At 63.1% G+C, this 23779-nt stretch overlaps 10 protein-coding genes across 10 annotated transcripts; 6 read left to right on the forward strand and 4 right to left on the reverse strand.

Annotated features, from left to right (window-relative positions):
- Nucleotides 1-94: 94 nt before the first annotated feature.
- Nucleotides 95-6439, forward strand: MICPUCDRAFT_53437 (uncharacterized protein; the record flags this gene model as incomplete). The annotated part of the gene is made up of 1 exon (XM_003063565.1): nt 95-6439. One exon carries the CDS (start codon nt 95-97, stop codon nt 6437-6439), a length of 6345 nt encoding a protein of 2114 aa, XP_003063611.1.
- A 3196-nt stretch (nt 6440-9635) lies between these two features.
- Nucleotides 9636-12464, reverse strand: MICPUCDRAFT_53438 (uncharacterized protein; the record flags this gene model as incomplete). The annotated part of the gene is made up of 1 exon (XM_003063743.1): nt 9636-12464. One exon carries the CDS (start codon nt 12462-12464, stop codon nt 9636-9638), a length of 2829 nt encoding a protein of 942 aa, XP_003063789.1.
- Nucleotides 12465-12867: 403 nt separating this feature from the next.
- MICPUCDRAFT_7626 (uncharacterized protein) lies at nt 12868-13320 on the forward strand (the record flags this gene model as incomplete). The annotated part of the gene is made up of 1 exon (XM_003063566.1): nt 12868-13320. A coding segment is annotated over one exon (453 nt), but the record flags the coding sequence as incomplete, so codon positions are not given.
- Nucleotides 13321-13630: 310 nt separating this feature from the next.
- On the reverse strand, nt 13631-14481 carry RPS18 (ribosomal protein S18). The gene has a single exon (XM_003063744.1). It carries the CDS (start codon nt 14363-14365, stop codon nt 13931-13933), a length of 435 nt encoding a protein of 144 aa, XP_003063790.1. The 5' UTR covers nt 14366-14481; the 3' UTR covers nt 13631-13930.
- Nucleotides 14482-14790: 309 nt separating this feature from the next.
- On the forward strand, nt 14791-15484 carry MICPUCDRAFT_53441 (uncharacterized protein; the record flags this gene model as incomplete). The annotated part of the gene is made up of 2 exons (XM_003063567.1): nt 14791-14871; nt 15026-15484. The coding sequence occupies 2 exons, from the start codon at nt 14791-14793 to the stop codon at nt 15482-15484; spliced, it is 540 nt and encodes a 179-aa protein (XP_003063613.1).
- A 353-nt stretch (nt 15485-15837) lies between these two features.
- Nucleotides 15838-16574, reverse strand: MICPUCDRAFT_7901 (uncharacterized protein; the record flags this gene model as incomplete). The annotated part of the gene is made up of 2 exons (XM_003063745.1): nt 15838-16225; nt 16462-16574. Coding segments are annotated over 2 exons (501 nt in total), but the record flags the coding sequence as incomplete, so codon positions are not given.
- A 316-nt stretch (nt 16575-16890) lies between these two features.
- MICPUCDRAFT_53443 (uncharacterized protein) lies at nt 16891-18666 on the forward strand (the record flags this gene model as incomplete). The annotated part of the gene is made up of 1 exon (XM_003063568.1): nt 16891-18666. One exon carries the CDS (start codon nt 16891-16893, stop codon nt 18040-18042), a length of 1152 nt encoding a protein of 383 aa, XP_003063614.1. The 3' UTR covers nt 18043-18666.
- A 543-nt stretch (nt 18667-19209) lies between these two features.
- Nucleotides 19210-20191, forward strand: IPI (isopentenyl-diphosphate delta-isomerase I; the record flags this gene model as incomplete). The annotated part of the gene is made up of 2 exons (XM_003063569.1): nt 19210-19284; nt 19514-20191. The coding sequence occupies 2 exons, from the start codon at nt 19210-19212 to the stop codon at nt 20189-20191; spliced, it is 753 nt and encodes a 250-aa protein (XP_003063615.1).
- Nucleotides 20192-20560: 369 nt separating this feature from the next.
- MICPUCDRAFT_65780 (uncharacterized protein) lies at nt 20561-22674 on the reverse strand (the record flags this gene model as incomplete). The annotated part of the gene is made up of 1 exon (XM_003063746.1): nt 20561-22674. The coding sequence occupies one exon, from the start codon at nt 22672-22674 to the stop codon at nt 20644-20646; it is 2031 nt and encodes a 676-aa protein (XP_003063792.1). The 3' UTR covers nt 20561-20643.
- A 375-nt stretch (nt 22675-23049) lies between these two features.
- RER1 (retention in endoplasmic reticulum 1-like protein) lies at nt 23050-23724 on the forward strand. The gene has a single exon (XM_003063570.1). The coding sequence runs from the start codon at nt 23070-23072 to the stop codon at nt 23649-23651; it is 582 nt and encodes a 193-aa protein (XP_003063616.1). The 5' UTR covers nt 23050-23069; the 3' UTR covers nt 23652-23724.
- Nucleotides 23725-23779: the final 55 nt, after the last annotated feature.

Below are 23779 nucleotides of genomic sequence, written 5' to 3' on the forward strand. Positions count from 1 at the left end.
TCGCTTTCAACATTTGACCTCGACGTTTTTCAACTCCACCCCGACATCGCCCTAGGTTTGGGGCTAGAACTCGAAATACGGAAACAAGTGCCCGATGAAACGTAGCGGCGATGAAGTCACGGATTTCGCTACGGGTCGTGATTGCGAAAAGTCGGACGCGTACGCGGTGCTGTTCCGAGGTCCTTCGCAATTGGCTAGCTTCGAGGTCTGCAACCCTCTCGATTTCAAAGAGCCCCCCGTGAAGCTGTTGTGGGCGCACATGAACATGGCGGGCACCGCGGTCGACCTCTTGTTCGACGTCGACACCGACCGCGGCGAGACCGCTGGGCTCACCCTCGGAGGCGCGTACTCTTGCGATAAACTCTTCCTTCGCGAAAGCGCGGTCGTGTTAGGCGAAGGGTGCATAGGCGCGTTCATCGACAAACGCTTCGTCCGATTGTATCTGGTCGTCGGCGAACACAACGTCACCGAGTCGAGCGACGGCGTGTCCGACGGAACGACGCTCAGCCTGCGCGGCGGCGTCGTATATCACGACCGCTTCAGAGAACGAGGAAACAGCTCCACCGCCTCTGTCGTGGTGACAAGACGTGCGGGAGAGCCCATCGCGGTCGTCGCGGATGTGACTACCTCCAAAGGTTCTTATGCGTTCCCTCCGTCGTCAGGGAACCATTCCACGATCAAATACACCGGGAGATTCGCTGGTCGGTACTACTCAGACAGAAATCCATACGATCTTCCATGGACGTCACCGGTGATAGTAAACCAACAGAAACTGTTCAACGAGCAATGCTACCACCCTGAGAAAACTGCGTACGACGACAAAATCGTGCTCCACGCGGATCGTTCCACCGGCGCGATCGGGGATGTTCCTTTGCGATTCAAGTGGAGCCTGAAACCCGAATCTGTGAGAAGAAGTGTCTGGACGGATCCTAAGTGCAATCCCGCAACTACTAATTATTGTCCGCACGTTTACATCAAACCGCAGACCGAGCAGGAGAAGGAGTCGGTGAGGAAATTGGAGGCATTTGTGTCTTCGCAACCTCGCAAACATACGCTGCGAATCCCACGAGAATTCTTCCTTGCAGATTGCCCTTGGGCTTGGGAGTACATTTTCAACGTCGTCGCGTACAACAAAGAAGGTCACGACGTGGATCGCGGCGCGGTCGACCCTTATACCGGTCAACTTGTGCACGATCCTCACGCGGACACCGCAACGGCGACTATAAATATCTTCCCAGGTGGTTCGTGCGATGAAAGAAGTGTGCCATCATCGCCGAAGCTTGTTTTCAGGTATGGGCCTCACAATCCTCACAGCATAGCAATAGATTCTCCGCCCGCGATCTTCACCCCCGCGTCATTGCGCAAATCATTTACTCAGTTGGCACTCGTGCGCGAATGGACGTACGACCGCCGATGGAAATACTCCGACCTCCCCGAGTGCAATCCCCCAGTGTCGGTGACGTGGGCGGTGAAGCCAGAGTACAACTCCGAAATGTACGCTACGTTCCCCAAGTCCCGCGTCGCGGGATGGCCCACCCCTACGGGATTGCACCCTGAAGTCGTCGCGCAGGAGGCAAAGCTGCAGAAAATCGTCGCTGCGACGCGGGGGATGGTGTCCGGCCGCCTATCACGGACACTTTTCTTCGCCGCCCGGCAGTACCACTTCACTTCAAACTACTCGATATTTTTCAACGACACGTGGCACAACGACACGGTGTATGACGTGCACGGCTTCCCAGGGCGTGTCATGCGAGCGGGTTATGCGGGTATAAAATCGATCATCGTCGGTGGCATGGGCGGAGACCCCATGACGGACTACTTCAAGCCAATCGACGCGAACGGCGGTGATTTTTCGTACTCACCCGTAACGTTCGACGCGTCTTCGTTGTATCCTTCGGTCTCGCGTGCGAACACCGGTGCTTTCATCGTCGATAAAACCGAGGAGGTGAACGTCACGACCGCGCCTTTGCGATTCGTCGATCCGGACTGGCGAACGGACACCCACGCGCTCAGACACGACTGGACGTGCGAGGATTTACTCGCGGACCGCCCGACGTGCCACCTCCGCGGCATGACGAAGAAACTCAAGGACATGTATGGAATATTCGTGGTCGACGACATACCCAGTGGGAGCCCGCTGACGTTGCCACCAAACACGATGGGACCGAATTCGGCGTACACGTTCACGATGCTGACGTCCAAGACTCACCGCTCGTCGAGAGGGCCTGATAAGGTTCAGCTCGTGACGGGGAACAACACGTGCCCGAGCGCGAACATCGAGCCGACGCCGAAGTCGATCAACCATCAATTCTTGTTTCGGATCTACGGCGACGGAGTAAGCGCTTTAGGCCGCGTGCAGTTCAGGTGGAGCATCGTGGACACGAGCCCGGCGACCGCGACGACGCTCGCCGTTCCCGTGTACACGCACTGGCAAGACAAGGGGTACATGTCGATCGTCAAAAATACGATGAACCCCGGCCGCGAGTACACGCTCACGCTGACCACGCGCGTCGCCGGCGTGGATAACGGATGCGAAGGACAATCGGAGAGAATCCTGGTGACGAACGCGCCGCCTCGGTCCGTGGGCGAAGGCGTCGTCGTCGAACCCGCGATCGACGGGATTGAATTTGAAACTAAATTCTCCGTCGATTGCGGCGAATGGGTCGACGCGGATAAAACGCTCGAGTATCGCCTCGCGTACTGGTACGACTACGACGTCTTCGCCCCGCGTTGGATGTGGCTCACAGAGCTTCAGGAAGGTCACGCTGTTTTCGAAGACGTCTTGCTCCCTCACAATCGACGCGCTGGTGGACGCACGAAGATTCGATGCGTCGCGTTCGACGACGAGGGCGCGTTCGGAACCTCGGTCACCACCGTGAAGGTCGCCGCGCACGCGAACATCTCCGCGGCGGTCGACGACGTATTCGTCATCGGTTCGCACCTCGAGCACCTCCACGTCTTCCCGGCCGCGTTGCGTAGGCTGCAGGAAGTGGATAAGCTGCGACACGCGGTGGCGGCGCAACGGCGCCGCCGCGCGCTCTTGGGCGAGAACATCGAACCGTCGTCGCCGTCCCCTCCTAGTCCGTCCGTGGGGACCGAGTTGAAAAAGGCGCTAGACGTCGTTCGAGGCGTCCTGGCGAGGTGCAACGGCGGCATCTCCGAGGACATCATCGAGACGGTGCTCGAGCTATCAGACACGTACCTCACGACGAGCTGTGAATTCGCGTCGTTCGACCCCGGCCGAGCGTCGAGAGACGTCCCGATCCAAGCGCTCTTGCCCGTCGTCACTCGCGTCGCGCACGACTGGCCTGTCGAGCAACGAAAGTACGCCGCAGCGGCGTCGCGCGTGAACATCAACGCGAGTCCAGAGTCGAACGCGGAGAGCGACGAAGACTGGGCTCGCCTCGCCTCGGCGTACGCCGCCGCGGCGCGTCTCGTGTCCCACCGGAGTTCCGGCGTCGACTCGGTGAAGATGCTGCGTGGCGCCGCCGCCGCGGCTGTCGCAAACGAAGAAACGTGCGACGCGCCTGTCACGACGCGAACGATCGCCATGCGCGGCGGGGGCGGTGGGAAGCGTAGGACGCTGTATTCCCGCGCGACCTTTTCAGGCACCGTCGCGGCGTACAACGAAAAGCTCTCCGGGGGCGCGTCGGAGTCGTCGTCCGAGTGGCCGAGCCACATTCCGACGTTCAGCGTTTCCGGTGCCTTTCGTTCGACGCGCGACAACGAAGCCGGCGCGGCGCCGACTATCATCAAATCCGACGAGTGCGTCACGTTCAGCGTCGGCGCGATTCCGTCGAGGGCGTTCGAGACCGCCGACGTCGACGTCATCATCGTGAGCCCGGTCGTCGCCGTCATACACGTGGTGGATCAGTTCCTCGGTCAACTGAGCGATCTAAATCCTCACGGGGTACGAGACGTCGTCGCGACCGCGCGACTCGCGTTCCACGGAGGGCGCTTCCTTCGAAACGAGAAAGTGTTCGTCGCGAAGAACGCCACGTCAATCCGCTCGCGCATGTACTGCGCGCACATGCGAACGACCGCGACGGACGGCTCGGACGTCGCCGTCGAGTCGCCTGCGTTTACCGGCGGCGTTTCCGTCGCCGCTCCCGCGTGCGTGCTTCTCGACGCCGTCGAAGGGTACGATTACGATTGCGTTTGCGACCAAGTCGGAGCCGTCGCGCTAGCGGTGGCCGGGCCGTTCGACGAATCCGAGTGGACCGTTCACGAGTGCGAAGGCGACCAGTGCGCGACGTGCTTCGACGGCGTGCGAAACGGAGACGAGGAAGGCGTCGACTGCGGCGGCGCGTGGTGCGGCACCTGTTCGAATGCTGAGCAGAGTCGAGTCCTCGACGCGGGGCCGTGCGCGAACATTCGCGCAGGAGAGGACGACGAGCAACCGACCGTTTCGAACCCGCGCTCGCTCGTCGATTCGAGACGCGCGAGTCTCGACGAAGTTGATGAGACGTCGGTCACGACGACGTACGTGATCACGGGCATGTCTGCGGCGAAGGCGGATGCGCAGTTGAATTTTGTAGAAAACGTCGTGAAGTCGCGCCTGAGCCGAGGGATTAAATTCCATTCGATCGCGCCGTCGCGCGTCTCCGCGGAGATGAGCGAGGACGGCACGTCCGCGACGCTCGTCTTGAAGTTCATTGGTTTCGTCGGGAAGGACCCGAGAGGCGTGAAGAGGTTTTCGCAAATGTCCGCGGGACCGCGGACGATGAGGGCGGTGAACGTGATCATGAAAAAGCGCGGGACGCTCGTCGTCGCCGCGAATTACAAAACCGATTCCGTCATCTCGTGGAGCGACGGGCACGCGAAGGCGCTCAAAGGACGAATCGGGGGGTTGATTAGAAAGGCGAAATCGGCCGCCGCGGCCGGCAACCAAGCCGCGCGAGCCAAGTTTGCCCGCGGGATCGGGTACTTCAAAGCGCTCCTAAACGAACCGCCGCGCGCGGTGAACGAGACGGTTTCATCGAGCGCGGCGTCTGGAAGATCGAACGCCGCGACGGAGTCCAGAGAAGACCATTTGTTCCGCCTGCAATATCCGTCGCCGCCACCTCATCCTCCACCCCTACCTCCGGCTGCACCGCCGCCGGCGCCTCCGCCGCCTTCTCCGCCTCCGCCGCCCCCGGCGAGGAAATTTCATAACAAGGCTGAGCTCATCGCCGCCATCAAGGAATGCAGGGACGAATGCGCCGCCGCCGATATTAACCGATGGGACGTCACCGCAGTGACGGACATGAGCGATTTGTTTATTCGTAACGGAAATTTCAACGGCGACATCTCCGGGTGGGACACGAGTAAGGTCACGAGGATGAGGAACATGTTCTACTACGCCAAGGCTTTCAACGGCGACATCTCCAAGTGGGACGTGAGCAAGGTCATCCACATGGAGAGAATGTTCTCCAACGCCGAGGCTTTCAACGGCGACATCTCCGGCTGGGACGTGAGCAAGGTCACCAACATGGGGGAGATGTTCAAAGGCGCCAAGGCTTTCAACGGCAATATCTCCAAGTGGGACGTGAGCAAGGTCACGAAAATGAAGAGCATGTTCAACGGCGCTTCCTCATTCAACGGCGACATCTCCAAGTGGGACGTGAGCAAGGTCCCCAACATGGGGGAGATGTTCAAAGGCGCCAAGGCTTTCAACGGTGACATCTCCAAGTGGGACGTGAGCAAGGTCACAAACATGTACAACATGTTCCTGTTCGCTTTCGCTTTCAACGGTGACATCTCCAAGTGGGACACGAGCAAGGTCACGGTCATGGGGGGCATGTTCTACCACGCCAAGGCTTTCAACGGCGACATCTCCAAGTGGGACGTGAGCAAGGTCACGAACATGGTGAGCATGTTCTTGGCGCCTGCTTTCAACGGCGACATCTCCAAGTGGGACGTGAGCAAGGTCACGAACATGAGGATGATGTTCATGAGCGCTTCCTCTTTCAACGGCGACATCTCCAAGTGGGACACGAGCAAGGTCACGAACATGCAGAGCATGTTCTTGTACGCCAAGGCTTTCAACGGCGACATCTCCAAGTGGGACACGAGCAAGGTCACGAACATGCAGAGCATGTTCTTCAACGCCAAGGCTTTCAACGGCGACATCTCCAAGTGGGACACGAGCAAGGTCACGAACATGCAGAGCATGTTCTACTCCGCTTCCTCTTTCAACGGCGACATCTCCAATTGGGACGTGAGCAAGGTCACGAAGATGCAGAGAATGTTCTTCAACGCCAAGGCTTTCAACGGCGACATCTCCAAGTGGGACACGAGCAAGGTCACGGACACGGCGTACATGTTTTATGGCGCTCGGACTTTCAACGGCGACATCTCGCGCTGGAATCTCTGCACCGTGAGGTCTAGTGATAAGATGTTCCATATGACAGCGCTTTCCGAGGATCACAAGGCGCATCCAGGAGAGTGTGAACTATGACGCAGATCGTGACAGAGATCGCCCCATCCTTCCTTCAGACGTTTCTCGCAAACGCGTCCCTCGTGGATGTGCCGCGCTCGTGGTGGTGAGATGCGAAATCCCCCGCGCGATCGCGCGACGGAATCAGAGAGATCAAACAGTCTGCGCTGCGCGTGAGCGGCGATGCGGGAACTTGCGTTCGCGTGGCGTGGATACGATCCGTGATCTACCCTACCCGGGTTGGTGTATACACGAGCGGCGGCTGCGGGGAGCGGCGGCGCGTTTGTTTGTCCGAGGGGTAAGGGCAACGACTAGGGTTCGTGCGCTAAATTGTGTAACCTCCTTTTCGTGTGATTTTCTCACGACTACGTGTATCTTCACTTTGATAGCTAGCCAGGGTGTCAAAATAACTTTTTTGCTTTCAGCGTTGGTCGATGTATCGATCAAACAAAATAATTCATCGCGTTTTTTCAAACGATACTTGACCGAGGCGCAACTTCAAGCGCGCGTCTTGGGCGGTGTGCGGGGGTAAGTGAAAACTACGGGGCTTTCCTAATTTGGGAGATCAGTCAAGTTCAGTCATTTCCAGATTTCAGGCGATTTTTTGGGCAAAATGGGGGTCAGGCGACCCTAGACCAAAAACACGGGGAATCGGCCAGGCAGACCAAAAATGATGGTCTTTTACGGCTTTGAAAAATAGTATACACCGAGAAAGTTCCGTCATTCCTATATCCTATGTAGAGAATGTAGCTTATGTAGACTATTTTATCCCTTTTATATAAATAGCATGCGGGATAGAGGAGTGTGAGAGAGAAAAAAAACATACCCTTCAGCCAACATAACCAACATTGGGGTCTGGCGGTCTCGTCCCCTGTCTCAAAAACAGACCCCCTTTAGGGGCTAAAATAGACCTACATAGATATTTTGGCCTGGCGGTCTCGCTCCCTGTCTCAAAAACAGACCCCCTTTAGGGACTAAAATAGACCTACATAGCTATTCGGGTCTGGCTTTCCCTCGTCCTCTGTGCTTGTTTCGTGGATGGTATGAAATGGGGTCTCACAGAAGATTTACAGAAGCCCCACAGAAGCTCCGCTCCACAGAAGCCCTTGACCCCCCGTGAAATTGGTCTGATTTAGGTCTCAAAAATAGCCTTGATTTTCGTGAAATTGGTCTCAAAAATAGCCAAACTTTTTTGGTATTTTTGAGGGCTTAAAGAGGTGCTACAGAGTTCCGTGATTTCTGCGTCAGCGAGGCTCACGGAGATTTGTAGAGGTTCTGGGTCGCTACGCTCCAGATACGCCCCGAAAGTCTCGTGATTTCCGTAAGCTTTCGTGAGCTGTCGGGACGGGGGGGAAGTTCAGTCAAGTTCAATAATTTCCAAAAAAATAGGCGATAATTGGGGGAAATGGGGGTCAGTCCCTTCCAAAATGAAACCAAAATGAGACAGCAGACAGATAGACAGATAGACAGTTGTATCAGAAGTTTTCTACCCAGAGAGAACTGAACACTGAAGTTCAGTAGTTCAGTTTAAGAAAAATAAAAAAGTTCTAGAACCCCCTGTCTAACTGTCTATCTGTCTGCTGTCTAAAATTGGTCTAAAAAATGACGGGACTTCTCTTGACCCTCCCCGAAAATGACTGAGCTTGACTGAACTTGACCGAACTTTGTCGCTTCACTATAGGTCTCAAAGTTCCGTGATTTTTGCGTCAGCAAGGCTTACGGCGGTCTTAGAGGTTCTGGGTCGCTACGCTCCAGATATGCCCCCGAAGTCTCGTGATTTCCGTAAGGTTTTGGCATACTTTTGTGAGCTGTCGGGAACCCTAATTTGGGGGGATTTTCGAGGGGATTTTCGGGGCAGACCAAAAACACGGGGAATCGGCGAGGCAGACCCAAAAATGATGGTCTTTGACGGCTTTGAAAAATACTATACACCGAGAAAGTTCCGTCATTCCTATATCCCTTGAAGAGTATGTAGAGAATGTATACTTTAAAATAGAAAAGTAGAAAAGTAATAATCGGATTATACAATAAAAAGAGTTTTGTTTTAGGGGACAAAAAAGCCAACAGCCAACATTAAGGTCTGGCGGTCTCGTCTCCTGTCTCAAAAACAGACCCCCTTTAGGGGCTGAAAAAGCCCTACATAGATATTTGGGTCTGGCTTTCTCTCGTCCTCTGTGCTTGTTTCGTGGATGGTATGAAATGGGGTTTCACAGAAGACTCACAGAAGGTATAGAAGCCCCATAGAAGACCCCCGTTTTTAGGCGATTTTTCGTGTGATTTGGAGACCCCCGTTTTTAGGTGATTTCGTGTGATTTTCTAACCCCCGAAATTGGACGATTTTCGTGTGATTTTCTAACCCCCGATTTTTGGTTTTGCGACCCCCGATTTGAGAGTATTTCCCGTGATTTTGAGGTGTATTTCAACAGCTCAAAAACACTTCGCAGGGCTTAAAGAGGTGCTACAGAGTTCCGTGATATTTGCGTCAGCGAGGTTCACGGAGATTTGTAGAGGTCTGGGTCGCTACGCTCCAGATACGCCCCCGAAGTCTCGTGATTTTCGTAAGGTTTCAGCATACTTTTTGTGAGCTGTCGGGAGGTTTTTGAAAGGCCTTGGGAGGTCTCAAAGTTCCGTGATTTCTGCGTCAGCGAGGCTTACGGCGGTCTTAGAGGTTCTGGGTCGCTACGCTTCAGATACGCCCCCAAAGTTTCGTGATTTCCGTAAGGTTTCGTGATACTTATAGAGCTGTCGGGAGGTTTTTGAATGGTTTTGGGAGGTCAAGAAAAGGGTGATTTTTGGTTTTGAGGAGGCATCACTTAGGTTTCCAAAAACCCTAAAATTGATACAAAAATCACCTATCAAATTAGGTTTTCATAGGGAAGGCCTACGCCCTTTAAGCCGCGAATTAGCGTTGATGCGACAGAGTTAAGGGTGAAATGAACCCGAAGGGTTCAACCCTTTAAGCTCCGTCAATTCACGCTAATTCGCGGCTTAAAGGGCGTAGGCACTGTACAAGTTCCGCGGATCGACGCGCGCGCCCGCTCGACGCGCCTCGATGCGTTCAGCGCGGCTGGCTGGGAGGCGTTTCGAAGCGTTCGGTCGTGACGTCGTCTCGTCTGCGCGTCGTCCTTTCAAATTCGAGCGTCGCTCGAGCGGTACTATCGTTCGTTCTACAGGAAGCATCCTCGCGTCGTCGTCCTCCTCGTCCTCCTCGTCGTCGTCACGCGGTCCCGTAGCGCGCACTAAACTCGCCGAGCGGCGTCATCGTCGCCCAGTCGCGTCCGACGCTCACCTTCACCGGCGTCGGCACCGATACCTTCGCCGCCCTCTCCATGCACACCTTCGCGAGCGCCGCGACGCGGTTGACGCACTCCCTCGCGTCGTCGCACTCGAACAGGAGCTCGTCGTGTATCTGCGCGATCAGACGCGCGCGCGTCGGGTCCGCTTTCCCTCGAACGTCCGCGTGCGCGTCGCCCTCGGCGCCACCCGGCGAAATCGCAGACGCCGACGCCGACGCCGCCGGCGCCGGCGAAATCGCGGCGAACCACCGCGCCATCGCGGTCTTCATCATGTCCGCGGCGGTCCCCTGCACGAGCGTGTTCATCGCCTTGCGTTCCGCCTCCGCGCGCGCGCTCGCGGCGGCGGCGTCGATCCCGGGAAGCGGCCGGTGCCGCCCGCTCGGGAGCTCCGCCGACTTGGTCGCCCTCGCGCGTTCCTTGGTCGCGACGACGAAACGCTTCAATCCGGGGAACGTTCGGAACAGCGCGTCGATCAGACCCTTCGCGGCGTCGGTCGAGCACGCCAGCTTCTCCGCGAGCCCGGCGACGCCTTGGCCGTACAACACGCCGTACACCGTGCGCTTCGCCTTGTCGCGGTCCTCGGCGCTCACGGGCGCGTCGCGCGGCGCGTCGCGGCTGAGGTTCCAAATCATCTTGAAAACGTCGCCGCCGTCGCCGGCGACGCGCAAGACGCCGCACAGTTTCTCGTCGCGCGTGAGGTGCGCGAGCGTTCGGAGTTCGATCTGGGAGTAGTCCACGGCGAGGAGGACCTTCCCCGGGGGCGCGACGAACGCGGCGCGGAGGTTGAACGTCGCGAGTTCCTCCTCGCCGGCGCCGGCGGAGTGCTCGGCTCTTCCGACAGCCTGGAGGTTCGGGTTCGAGGACGACAGCCGCCCGGTCGCGGTCCTCGTGTTGTTCCACTCGCACCGTAACCGTCCATCGGCGTCCGTTAACGACGCGTACGCGTTACACATCGCGACCGCGCGAGTCACCGCGCGGTATCTCAACACCATCCCCGGCAGCGGATGCGCGTTGGGCCGAGACGCGAAATCGCGCAAGACGTCGTCCTTCGTCGTGAGCTGCGCCGTCTTCGCGCCCTGCATCGCGTTCGACGACGGCGGCGGGAACCCGAGGAAGCCGTACAGCACGTCCGCGACCTGCTGCGGACTACTCAGGTTGAGAGGCTGACCGCGCCCGGGCAACGACCGCGACGCCTCGGCCTCTATCGACGACAGCTCGCGTCTCAACCCGACCGCGGCGGCTTCCACGACGGAGGCGTCGAACGGAAGCCCTATCGACTCCAACGTCCCGAGACCGGCGGCGATCGCGCCCTCCAGCGCGACGACGCGCGCGAGCCCTCGCACGCGCTCGTGCGCTTTCAGACGCTGCGTGAGACGCGCGGCGGCGAGGAGGTCGAGACGGAGACGCTCGAGCGGCCGATCCGTCGCCGTCGCCGTCGCCGCCGCGCCGCCGCCGCCGCCGTCGTCGCCGCCGCCGAATTCGCGCGTCAACGCGTCGATCCCGCCGTCGTGCGCGTCTTCCGGGCTCGCGAGCCACGCCATGATCCGCGGGTCGAGCACGCACGCGACGGAAGCGTCGAACGCGACCTCTGAGTCGCGCGTCAGAGAGAGCCACCGAACCACCGCCTGCGCGTGAAGCGCGACGGTTTGTTTCCCGCAGCACAACGCGCGGATCAACGCGGAGAGAAGCGCGTCGTCCGCGCCGTCCGCGCCGCCGGGCCCCGCGGGGAAGAACCACAGCGAATCGTCCGCGCCTCGGCCGAGGAGGACGACGCCGAACCCGACAGCCTCGGCGCGAGCGCTCGTCGCGGCGCCGCCGACGCCGCCGTTTTTCGTCGCTCTCTTCGCCGCCGCGACGTCCGCGGCGGCGGCGGTGCGGAGCGAACTTTTGAACCCAAACTTGGCGTTTCCGACGACGTCTCGAAGGAGGACGCCGACCGCGCACGCGGGCGCGCGCGCGTGCGTCTCGAGGAACGTCGTCAGGACGTTCGCGTCCGCGACGCGCTTGATCTTCCCGCCAAACTTCAGGAACGCTTTCGTCGCCGTCGACGGCGTCGCCGTCGCCGGCGGCGGCGCCGCCGCCGCCGGCGCCGGCGTCGCCCACCGCGACTCCGCCGCGCGTTTCCTCGCCTTCGCCGCCGCGCTCTCCGTCTCCGTCGCTTCATCGTCATCGTCGTCGTCTTCGCACCCCCTCGCTCCGCCGCCGCCGAAGACTTGCGACAGCGTGACCTGGTTCTTATCCATCGTCGCCTTCGCCTTCCGCTTCGTCCCCGCCGCCCTGGCCTTCGCCGGCGGCGGCTCCTCCACGTTTTCCTTCTCCGGGACGACGTACCGCAGCGTCGGCCGCGGCGGGAGCTCGTCCACGCCGTCGCCGTCGCCGTCGCCGTCGCCGTCGCCGTCGCCGTCGCCGTCGCCGTCGCCGTCGCCGTCGCCGTCGCCGTCGCCGCTGCCCTGCGACGTCTCTTCGCTGCGCCCGAACAGGTGGTCGAGCTCGTCTTGAAGCGGCTTGGGGTGCTTCGGGCGTCGTCGTAGCTCGGTCGCGCGATCGTTGTCGTTCGGTGGTCGAGGCCGCTCCCCGCGCGGCGGCGACCGACGCGCCGGCGCTCGCCCCGCGCCGTGAGCGGGCGCGTCCGCGGACGGGAAGAACCGCGATGGCGCGCGCCCGCGGTCGTGTCCGCTGAATCCGTTGTACCTGCGACGACGACGGCGCGAGCGCGCGTGAGACGGCGCGACGACGCTTTCGAATCTCATCGCACAGCTGTGCGTCGAGGGTGGACGACGGAAGGGAAAGGGACGAGGGGGCGAGGAGGGGACGCACCACGTGCGCGTCTGCTGACGCACATCCCGCGGATCCGGCGGCGAGCGCGAGTACCGAAGCCGATACATCGGCTCCGCGCCGTCGCCGCGCATCCTCGCGACGCGGCGCCGCGCGCGCGGAACTGCGGACGACGAGTCCAATCTCGCGCTTGCGTCGCGTCGTCCGAGTTTTTCATCGCATCGCGTCGTCCGACCACATCGCATCGCGTCCTCGCACCGGACGCCACTCGCCGCGCGCGCAGCGCCCCACCCGACGATGCCCGAGCGCGCCGCCGCGACGACGGACGCCGACCCCCCCCCGCCGGCGGCGGCATCGACCTCGACCTTCACCCTGGACGACGTCGCCTTCGTTCCCTACGCGGGCGAGGACGTCCACATGCCCGTCGTGATGGACCTCATCGATCGCGAGCTCTCCGAGCCGTACAGCGTCTTCACGTACCGATACTTCATCAACAACTGGCCCAAGCTGTGCGTGCTCGCGTACGCGAACGACGTCCCGATCGGCGTCGTCGTGTGCAAGCTCGAGAAGCACAGGGACATGTACCGCGGCTACGTCGGGATGCTCGTCGTCGCGCGGACGCATCGAAAGCTCAAGCTGGGGTCGGCGCTCGTGTCGAGAGCGCTCGCGGTGATGCAGAGCGAGGGCGCGGACGAGTGCGTCCTGGAGGTGGAGTCCACGAACGTCGGCGCGCTGCGGCTGTATCAAAACTTGGGGTTCATACGCGACAAGAGGCTGGAGAGGTACTACCTCAGCGGGAACGACGCGTATCGGATGAAGCTTCTGTTTCCGCTGTCGCCGGAGAGAGCCGCGGAGCTGGAGGCGCAGAGCGCGAAGCTCGCGGAGGAGGAGGAGGAGGCGGCGGCGGAGAGGAAGAGGGCGGCGGAGAAGCAGGGTACCTAGGCGACGCGCAGACGCGGTAGATAGGCGATAGAAAGTGATAGAGAGGGCTCGCTTCGACGAGCGAGAGCTCGAGCGGCGAGAGCGAAGCGCGCGAACCATCTCGCGCTCGAAAGATAGATCAGAACCTCTCGACGGTCCGTCCCTCCCCCGCGCTATCGATCGATCGAGGCGACGCGACGCGAGACGCGACCGCGCGTTTCGTCAAACTGAACTCCAGCGGGTTACAAGACACCTTCTACGCTATCGCGACCGCTTCGTTCCGCCCGCCAGAGTTCCACCCGTTCGCCCGCCGCGAGAGCCGGGGGCGCGAACCGCGACCGCAAAGACCCATCCGCGCGCGCCCGCGGCGCGCGCTGAGACGGTCGATCGCGCCTTCACACCCCCCCACCCCCGTCGTCGAGCCCGTTCGGAGCGTACGCTCCGCCCACGCCGCGCACCGCGGCGGCCCAGGACCTCGACGCGCCCCGCGCGAAGAAGCCCTACGCAGCACGCTAAAGATTTACTTACGGCGGCCCGTCGTTTTCGTGTGCTGCCCGCGGACGCGGATCCCCCAGTAGTGGCGAAGGCCGCGGTGGTTGCGGATCTTCTTCAACCGTTCGAGGTCGTCGCGAAGCTTCGTGTCGAGCGCGTTCGACGTGAGTTGGACGTACTTGCCGTCCTTGTAGTCCTTCTGCCGGTTGAGGAACCAGTCCGGGATGCGGAACTGGCGAGGGTTTGCGACGATCACCATGAGGGACTCGAGCTCCGCGGCGGAGAGCTCCCCGGCGCGCTTGCCCATGTCGATCTCCGCCTTCTTGCACACGACGTTCGCGAACCGGCGACCGATACCGCGGATCTGCGTCAGCGCGTACATCACCTTCGTCCGGCCGTCGACGTTCGTGTTCAGGACGCGGAGAATATGTTGGAAATCATCGCCGACGATGAGAGAGCCCATCTTTACGGACGGGGGTTCCTTCCTTTACGAGAGGCAAGGAAACGCGAGAAGAGACGTGCGAGGTCTCGACGCGCGTGAGCGATGAAGCGACCGACACGAGTTCGTGCGGTGCGTCGCGTGAAGAGGGCGACACGTCCGGCGTCGTCCGCGCTTTATTTTTCATTCGCGAAGCCCTAAAACGACAAAGTTTGGTCGGTCGCCTTCAGTTTTCTTCACGCGCGATATCTTCACTGGTACGCCCATCACTGTATCCGTGTGTTCCACATCCCCTGACTGCTCCTCGTACGAATCCGCCGGTCTCTCGCCGTCCGCCCAGCGTCCACATTTGGTATCGCGCGCGCGAGCGAGCGTTCGCCTTCTTCCCCCACGGTTGCCCCCTCGCAGTCATCGACGACCGCGCGCTCGACCGTCCGCGCGAGAGAGGGATGAGGGTCAAGGGCGGGACCGGCGGCGGCGCGAGCCTCCACGGGCCGAGCCTCCCGACGCCGTACCAGCGATGGGAAGCGGTGCGTGTCGCCGTCGCCGTCGCCGCCGTCGTCGTCGTCGTCGTCGTCGCGTCTTGAATGCGCGGATTCATTCCCACCGCCCTCGCTCCTCGCGATCAATCGCCGACGCGTCCCCCCCCTCCCACCCACCCACCCCGCGCCTCTCTCGCGACAGAAACAAAACCTGGACCACCTGAAGACGAAGATCAAGAAGGTGAACGCGTCCGTGGACAACAAGGGCACGACGCCGCCGAAGCACCTGGTCGTCAACGCGAAGAAGGCGCAGCTCGAGGAGGACCGCCTCCTAGAGATCGAGTCGCGGAACAAGCTGCTGCTGCATCACCTGCACAAGATCGCGGAGAGGAAGGGCGTGGAGGGGTACGAGAAGTCGCCGAAGAAGAAGTCGCTGTTGCGAGGGCAGGCACCGGACAAGCCGAACACGAAGTCGCTCAACGCCATCAAACGCCGCGAGGAGACGCTGAGGATCGAGCGCGAAAACGCGCTCATCCTGAAGCGCATCCAGAGCCAGAACCACAAGCAGAGCGAGTTCAGCGTCGCGCGCATGGAGAAGGAGTGGAAGGAGACGCTGGAGCACAGGAAGTACGCGTCGCAGTGGGTGAAGCCGCCGGAGTGAGGAGCAGGAGGAGGAGGCGTCGCGAGCAGAGGAGAGGGCGGGAGGGACGGTCGGTCCGACGAATAATGCGATTGTAATCCGTCCATCGTTCGCGCGCGCAGCCCCGCGCGCTTTCCTTCCTTCGTCGACGCGCGCGCGGATGTTCATAAAAATGTATAAATCTTCCTCGCGTCGTCGTCGAGAAGAACGGAGGGAAGACGCGCGCGCGCTCATCACATCCCCGTGACCTTGATGTCCCCCTCCTTGGGCTCGTTCCGCAGCCGCGACTTGGTGTCGTCCTCCGCGATTCTCGACTCGACGCGCTTCAGCACCCTCGTCGCGAGCGCGTCCACGTCCTCGCCCTCGGAGACGCCGTCGTCGCCCACGAGCAGCTGCACGCTGATGTCCGCGTTCGCGTACATCTCCGCGCGCTCTTTCATCATCTCCTGTATCTTTTCCGCGATCTTATCGACGTCGCCGTCGCAGTCTTTGAACAGCGGCCGCGACGCGCCGCCGTCCGCGTCCGCGACCCGACGCGCCAACAGCTTCGCGGAGCCGCTCAGGCAGAGCACGATGCCGTTCCGAAGGTGCATCCAGTTCGCCTTCCTCTTGACGATCCCGCCGCCGGTGGCGACGACGCATTTCTTATACGAGGCGATCTCCGCGAGTATCTGCGTCTCGATCTCGCGGAAGCCGTCCTCGCCCTCCTCCGCGAAGATCTCCGGTATCGTCATCTTCGTCACGGACTCGATGATTTCGTCGCTGCGGCGGAGGACGCGGAGGGCGGCGCGAGGGGAGGGAGCGGACGCGTCAGGCGCGGTCGGTGGGACGGCGTCGTGGACGACGCGTGGACGACGCGTGGACGCGCGACGCGAGGCGCGGCGCGCGCGAGGAGGCGACGCGGCGCGGGCGGAGCGCGACGGACGACGGACGGTTTATCCGACGACGGATAATGCGCGCGACGACGACGACGACGACGACGACGCGCGGGCACGCACGTGTCGAAGAAGTTGTAGCCGAGCTCCGCGGCGAGCTTCTTCCCCACGGACGACTTCCCCGTGCCCATCATCCCGACGAGGAACACGGACGACCCGTCCAGGGCGTCCGCGACCTCCGCGCCGGCGGCGGCGTCGCATCGGAACCGGGGAGCGGCGCGACGCGCTCGACTCGGCGCGGCGGCGAGCGCGGGGACGGCGTGCTTCGCGCGGAGTCGCGCGGCCGCGGCGTGGGCCGGGGCCGCCGCGTGGACGCGCGCGGCGCAGGAGGACATCGCGTCGTCAGCTGTGACGTGCGGCGCGCGCGCGTGGAGTGCGGTCGTCCGTCCGCGCGTCGGCTGATGGCTCGATTTGAGGGACTTGAGACGGACGCTTTTTTGTTTTTTCTCGGACAGACGAGATTCGCGCTCGCCACTCCCCGCCCCGCGCGCGATGGCCGCGTGCGCGGCGGTCCGCGAGAGCACCGCGCGCGTCGCCGCGGCGGCGACGCACGTCGCGATCGACGACACCGTCATCGCGAAGCTCGTCGATGAGATGCCGCCGGAGGTGGTCGCCACGATGTTGGGCCCGCGCGATTTCGACGTCGACGAGATCCACTTCTTGGACGCGTCCGACGAGGACCTCACCGCGCGGTACCTCCTGTGCGTGGACGCGATCAACTTTTGCTTCTGGCCGGACCACGACGGCGACGGCGGCGCGTCGCTCCTGGCGTGGCAGAGAGATTTCGGATGCGACGACAAGCAGCTCGCGGGCGATCCAGACTTGCTGTACTGGCAGAACGCGTTCAAGGGCGACGCGAAGCCGAAGGACCTCTCGGGGGATAAGCAAGGCCTGGAGTACGAGCACGTCGCGGGCGGGCTGAAGCGCGCGCTGACGCGCGACGACGACGCGCTGGACGTGGACAAGCTCAAGGCGATGACCGGGACGCGGCTGCGGGAGCTCTTGAAGTGGCCGCGGCCGCTGCCGCTCGAGGAGGAACGCGCGAGGCTCCTGAGAGAGGTGGGGACGCAGCTCGACGTGCTGTGGGATGGAAGCGCCGCGAAGATGATCCGCGCCGCGCGCCAGAGCGCCCCCGCGCTCGTGGACATCGTCGCGAAGACGTTCCCCGGGTTTCGCGACGTCGCGGTGTACGCGAGAGACGGGATGCAGTGCTTTCTGTACAAGCGCGCGCAGATCTTCGTCGGCGACGTCTGGGGCCGGTTCGGCGGCGCCGGGCTCGGCGACTTCGCGGACAGCATCAAAGAGCTCACGATGTTCGCGGACTACCGCGTCCCCGTGGTGTTACGCAACTTGGGGGTGTTACGCTACGACGAGAACCTCAGCGTGAAGGTGGACCGCGCCGTGGGGACGATCCCGGCGGGGAGCGACGAAGAGGTGGAGATTCGCGCGTGCAGCGTGCAGGCGGTGGAACGCATCCGGGCGCTCCTAGAGAAGCGCCTGGAGGTTGAGCACGAGCTGCAGCCGGTCGCGGGGTTGGGTCCGGGGCTAACCTCCGTCGCGATCGACTGGTACCTGTGGGGGGTTGGGGAGAAGGACCGAGACGAGGGGCCGCCGCATCACAGGACGATCACGGTGTTTTACTGACGCACTGATCTTACATTACATTACCCCCAAAAGTTACACACGCGTCGCCGTCCTCGCTCGTCACCGGCTCAACTCCGCGGACGTCCCACCCTCCGCCGCCCTCACCGCGACCCCCAACGTCTTCTTCATCCGGTGCTGAAGGATCAGCGTCGGGTCGAACATCGCGGCGATCCCCCCCCACGCCCCCGCGCTCGCCATGCACGCGCGGACCTCGTCGACGACGTACCCGTGCTTCTCGTACAACGCGATCGCGCCCGCGTTGGACTTCACCACCGTGAGCTCCGCCTCCGCGCATCGCATCTCGCGCGCGCCCAGCGACTCCGCCTCCCAGAGCAGCCTCCGCGCGAGCCCTCGCCTTCGATGCTCCTTTCGCACCTCCACGGAGGACAAGAACAGCGTGTCGTTCGCCTTGCCCTTCCTCCAGCACACGAGCCACGCGACGACGTCGTTGGGATCGTCGCCCGCAGCCGCGCTCGCGTCGCGCGACGGCGCGGGGTCGCCGTCCGTCTCCGTCTCCGTCTCCGTCCGTCGCTTCCTAATCACGACGCGCGTCTTCCCGCCGCCGACGGGCGGGTCCTCGATCTCGACGAAGTACCCGGGCGGCAGCGGCGGCGGCGCGTGGCGCTCGACGTACGAACGCTCGAGGTGCTCGAGGCGCGCGCTCCTCTGATGATTCGTCGTCTCGGTCGCGACGACGAATTCTGATTCGTCGCGGAGCGACGCGCGGCGTCGCGCGGACGACCGCGGCGACGGCGGGACGACCCGCGCCGCGGCGCGCGTCCCGAGGGACGCGCGATGGGGGGACGTCGGCGGGGACGAGAGCCCGGTCGCGATCGCGGACCGCGACATGACGCCGCGCGGCCGCGCGCGCGCGCGAATCTGTCGTCGCGTCGCGAAAGTTCGCGACGAGAAATTGCAATGGCGGATTTCGTTCCGTCGCTTGTGGTTGGCCGCAGCGCGATGGTGGGCGCCACCATGCGCGGCGCCGGCGCCGGGTGCCTCCGCAGGTTCGCATCTCTCGTCTCCAACGAGAACGCTCGCGCTCGCGGCGGCGGCAGCGGCGCTTTCGGTTCCGCGTCTTCGTCGCCGTCGTCGTCGTCGTCGTCGTCGTCGTCCTCGCGCCACCTCCTCCTCCTCCGCCGCGCCTTCTCGTCCTCCGATCGCGCGATGTCGGCCCCCGCGACGTGGGACGGGTCCGGGACCCAGGAGGATCTCATGTACCGCGACGAGTGCATCATCGTGGTGCGTCCGCGTCCGATCGCGCGTCCGACCCGATCGAGCGACCGATCGCGCGTCCCCGCCTCCCTCCCGCGCGTCGTTCGCGCGCGGCGCGACGCGAAAACACGCGGCACGGCATCGCATCGATCGTCGGTCGGCGCGTTCGTTCTGTTCGTTCGCGAGGTTAACGAATCTACATACCTGACGATCGATCCGCCTCCGCCTCCGCCTCCCGCGCCTCCGTCGACCACAGGACGACAAGGACAACATCATCGGCCACGACAGCAAGTACGCCGCGCACAGGTTCATCCCGGAGCAACCGGGCGGGATGCTCCACCGCGCGTTCAGCGTCTTCCTTTTCGACGATCGGAACAAGCTCCTCCTGCAGCAGCGCGCGTCGAGCAAGATCACCTTCCCGTCGCTGTGGACGAACACGTGCTGCTCGCACCCGCTGTACGGGCAGACGCCGAGCGAGGTGGACGTCCCGGAGGACGTCGCGAGCGGGGCGGTCCCCGGCGCGAAGCGCGCGGCGGTCCGGAAGCTCCTCCACGAGCTAGGGATCCCCCCGGAGCAGGTGCCTCTCCAAAAATTCAAGTACCTCACGCGGCTGCACTACAAAGCCGCGGACGCGTTCGCGGAGAACCAGAGCATGACGGGCGGGCCGTGGGGCGAGCACGAGATGGATTACATCCTGTTCATCAAGCCCGACGCCCCGGTGACGATCGAGCCTAACCCGGACGAGATCGACGACGTGAAGTGGGTGAACCGCGAGGAGTTGCGAGAGATGATGGGTCCGAGCAGCGGGCTGCGGTGGAGCCCGTGGTTCCGGATCATATGCGAGAGGTTTCTCGACGCGTGGTGGAGTGATCTCGAGAGGACGATCGAGAGCGACGCGCACGAGGACTTCGAGACGATCCACGAGGTGATGTGATCGGAAAGGTGCGACGAGGTTCGTTCCGGTCGGTTTGGTTTATTTTCGGGGAGCGTCTGTTCTTCTCGTCTCGGCTTACGGTACGACGTCGGCGGTCGCGCGCGTTCTCGAAGACGACACAATCGTGACGGGCGGACTGATCCCGGGGTGATATCCGGATGATGATCGTCCAGCCAGTGCCTTACAAGCACGTTGCACCCGAGAGAACGAACCGACGACCGAACGACGTTTAGAACCGCCCGACTCGAACCGTCGCGCGCGCGCAACCTGCCCCGTCCGCCGCGCTCACGACGTTTCCCCCCGTCCTCGCCGTCCTCTCGCTCGCAGCGGCGGTCGCGCGCGGTTCGCGTCGCGCGCGAGATCATATATAGCTAGCATCCTAGATTGCGATATTACCAAAACACCAAAACAAAACGTTTATAACTTACCGCCGCTCCGCTCGACGCGTTCGCTCACTCCGCGCCCGCGCCGATGGCCTCGTACTTGGACGCCTTCCCCACGCACGCCGACCCGAACATCATCCGCGCGTCCACTACCGTCGGCGTACCGAGATTTTCGTCGAAGGCGACGTCGACGCCGACGCACCCGCAGTTCTGGAGCTTGTACTCCCTGAGCTTCGTCACGACGTCGTTCGCGTCGCCCGACAGCGACGGCGACGCGAACCGCCGCATGATCTCCCGCAGAAACAACGAGTGCCCGACGAGAAGCACGGACTCGTGCGGGTCGAACCGCAACGCGTCGAAAAAGTCGTCGAACCTCGCCGCCAACGCGACGGCGCCGTCCGTGTCGCTCTGCGCCGTCCACCACTGCCCGATCGCGTCGTTCACGTCGCAACGCGCGGCGAACGCGTCCATGGCGTCGTCCGCGACTCTCGCTTCCTCCGCGGGGCCCAGGACGTCGCGCAACTTCGCGGCGCAGCGATCTAAGATGCCGCCGCCTTGCTCGATGCCGACGACGTCGTTGCTTCCGACGGTGGACTTGATCTCGCGCGCGGAGCGCAACAGCACGACGCTGCCGTCCCCGGGGCCGCCGCGCGCGCTGTACTCGCTGCTGATGCGTTCAAACTTTCGCCGCGGCGGCGGCGCCGTCCCGGCGCCTTCGTCGTCGCCCGGCGTCGACGGCGTCGACGCGGGCGTGTCGAGCGGCGTTCGCGACGCGCCGAGCGCGCCGGGGTGCCTCTCCACGACGAACGCGGCCGTCTGCGCCGCTCGCGTCAGCGGCGAGACGAAGCACCGCGTCGCGGCGGCGTAAGATCGCACCCACGCCGCGTCCTCGCCGTCCATGTCGAGAAACGCGTCCTCCTCCGCGAACCCGGAGGAAGGGACGAACGCCGCCGCCGGCGCCGCCGCCGCCGCCGGCGGCTGCGGCGCGGCGAACGACTCCCACTCGCCTTCCGCCGCCGCCGGTCTCGGCTCCGCGGCGACGACGCCGCTCACGCCGGAGAGGTCGATCAGCGCGTCGCCGCCGCCGCTCGCCGCCGCCGCCGCCGCCGCCGCCGGTTTCGGTTTCGGAGGCGTCGCGATCGGGTTCCCTCCGAAGATCAACGACGACGGATCCCCCAAGCTTAAACCCGCGAAGTTCATCCCCCCGCCGCCGCTCTCGACGACCGCGACGGGTTTAGGGGTCGGCTTCGCGTACCCCGCCGGGATCGTCGCCGCGACGCTCGCGGCGCGGCACGCCCGGTCCGCGAGCTTCCTCGCCTGGTACACCCCCGCCGCGTTGAGCGGGTGGTCTTTGTTCATCAGCATGTTTCCAAACTTGAAGTCCCGCTGCGCCTCGTTCCACAAGCTCTCTCCGTGACGGACGTAGAAGATCCTCTTCGCGCGCAGCGGCAGCGACGGCGGCGTCGGGAGCGACAGCGAAGACGCGCCGACGGCGTTCGTGGAGGAGGACGCCGCGCCGCCGCCGCCGCCGCCGCCGCCGCCGCCGCCGCCGCCGCCGCAGTCGACGCGCGAGACGAACAGCGCGCCCGCGCCGCCGCCGCTGAGGAGCTTCCGTTGCAGCGGCACGCGCACGGCGACGCCGCCGTCCCCGAGCGCGCTGACGCTGACGACGCCTCTCCCGACGCACTTATCCCACGCGCCCAACGGCGACCCGGCGTAGACCTCGAAGAGGACGGAGTCGTGCGGCCCGACGTCGCATCGAAGATCTCGCGCGCTTCGCCACACCGTCCGCGTGTTGTACTCCCCCGGCGTGACGTAGTGGTTCCTGACCTCCGCGACGGTGCAGTTCGCCGTGAGCGTGTGCACGCGGACGCCTTTCAGACACCCCGCCGCGGCGGCGCATCGCGCGGTGACGAACGTGCTCTGCGTGTCCAGGCCCTCCGCGGACTCGAGGCGGACGACGAAATGCGCGCCGGGGACGAGCGGCGCGTCCGCGCCGGTCGAGGGCGCCGCCTCGACGTCGCCGGTCGAGGACGACGACGCGAGACTTCCGGAGGTGTCCTTGGACGATCCGATGCGCCTCCTCGCGGCGGCTAACATCGCGCGCGCGCGGGTCCTGCCGCCGCGGAGCCGCGCCGATCGCGTGTAACGAACTTCAAACGAGTTTTGGCGCGTTATGCGGTCGACGCGACGTCTCGAGCCGCGACGGGACGAGACGGCCGCTCGGCTTCCCTTCACTCCGCGACGCGCGAACACCGCGCGCGCCGAAGGACTCGCGCGCGTTCACGCGAGAACGCCGCCGCGGCGATAGGACGGGACCGCGCGCGATCGAACCCGGGACCGCGTCGTCGGCGACGAGAGGTGCCGCCGCGCGGAGGACAGATCCGTCCGATCGGCGCCGCGGGCGGCTCGCGAGCGACGGATTTATTTGATCGATCGATCAGGAGGAAGAGGGGACAGACGGGAGGGAGAGAGAGAGAGAGAGAGAGGACATCATGCCTTCCGCGGAGGATTCATCGCGCGCGGCGCAGCTGCAAGCGCAGCTCGAGCGAAAGTTCCAGACGTACCTGGACAAGTCCGTGCCGCACGTCTCGCAGCGGTGGTCCGCGTTCGCGTGCGTCGCGCTCGTGTATCTCGTCCGCGCGTACTTCCTGAAGGGTTACTACATCGTGACCTACGGTTTGGGGATCTATAATCTCAACCTGCTGATAGGGTTCATGACGCCGCAGATGGACATGACCGAGGACGGGCCGTCGCTGCCGACGAGCGGGAACGAGGAGTTCAAGCCGTTCGTGCGGAGACTTCCGGAGTTTAAGTTCTGGTACCGCAGCGCCAAGAGCGTGTGCGTCGCGTTTTGCATGACGTTTTGCCCCGCGTTCGACCTCCCCGTGTTCTGGCCCATACTGCTCATGTACTTCATCATGCTCTTGTTCATGACGATGAAGCAACAGGTGAAGCACATGCTAAAGTATAAGTACGTGCCGTTCTCGTGGGGGAAGAAGCAGTACGGGAAAGGAGGGACGGGGGGAGCGAGCGCGGACGCCGCCACCGCGGGTCTGAAAAAAGACAACAAGTGAGCGGTCGCGCGCGCCGCGCTCGCTCGCGACTTGACTTACTCTAGCAGCTACTGTCGACGATAACAATCGCCCTACTAAACGCTTAACCCTCCTACAGTAATGTACCCCAACCCAAAAACCCATCCTTC

This window comes from Micromonas pusilla (assembly GCF_000151265.4).
Source record: "Micromonas pusilla CCMP1545 genomic scaffold MICPUCscaffold_15, whole genome shotgun sequence".
NCBI lineage: Eukaryota > Viridiplantae > Chlorophyta > Mamiellophyceae > Mamiellales > Mamiellaceae > Micromonas > Micromonas pusilla.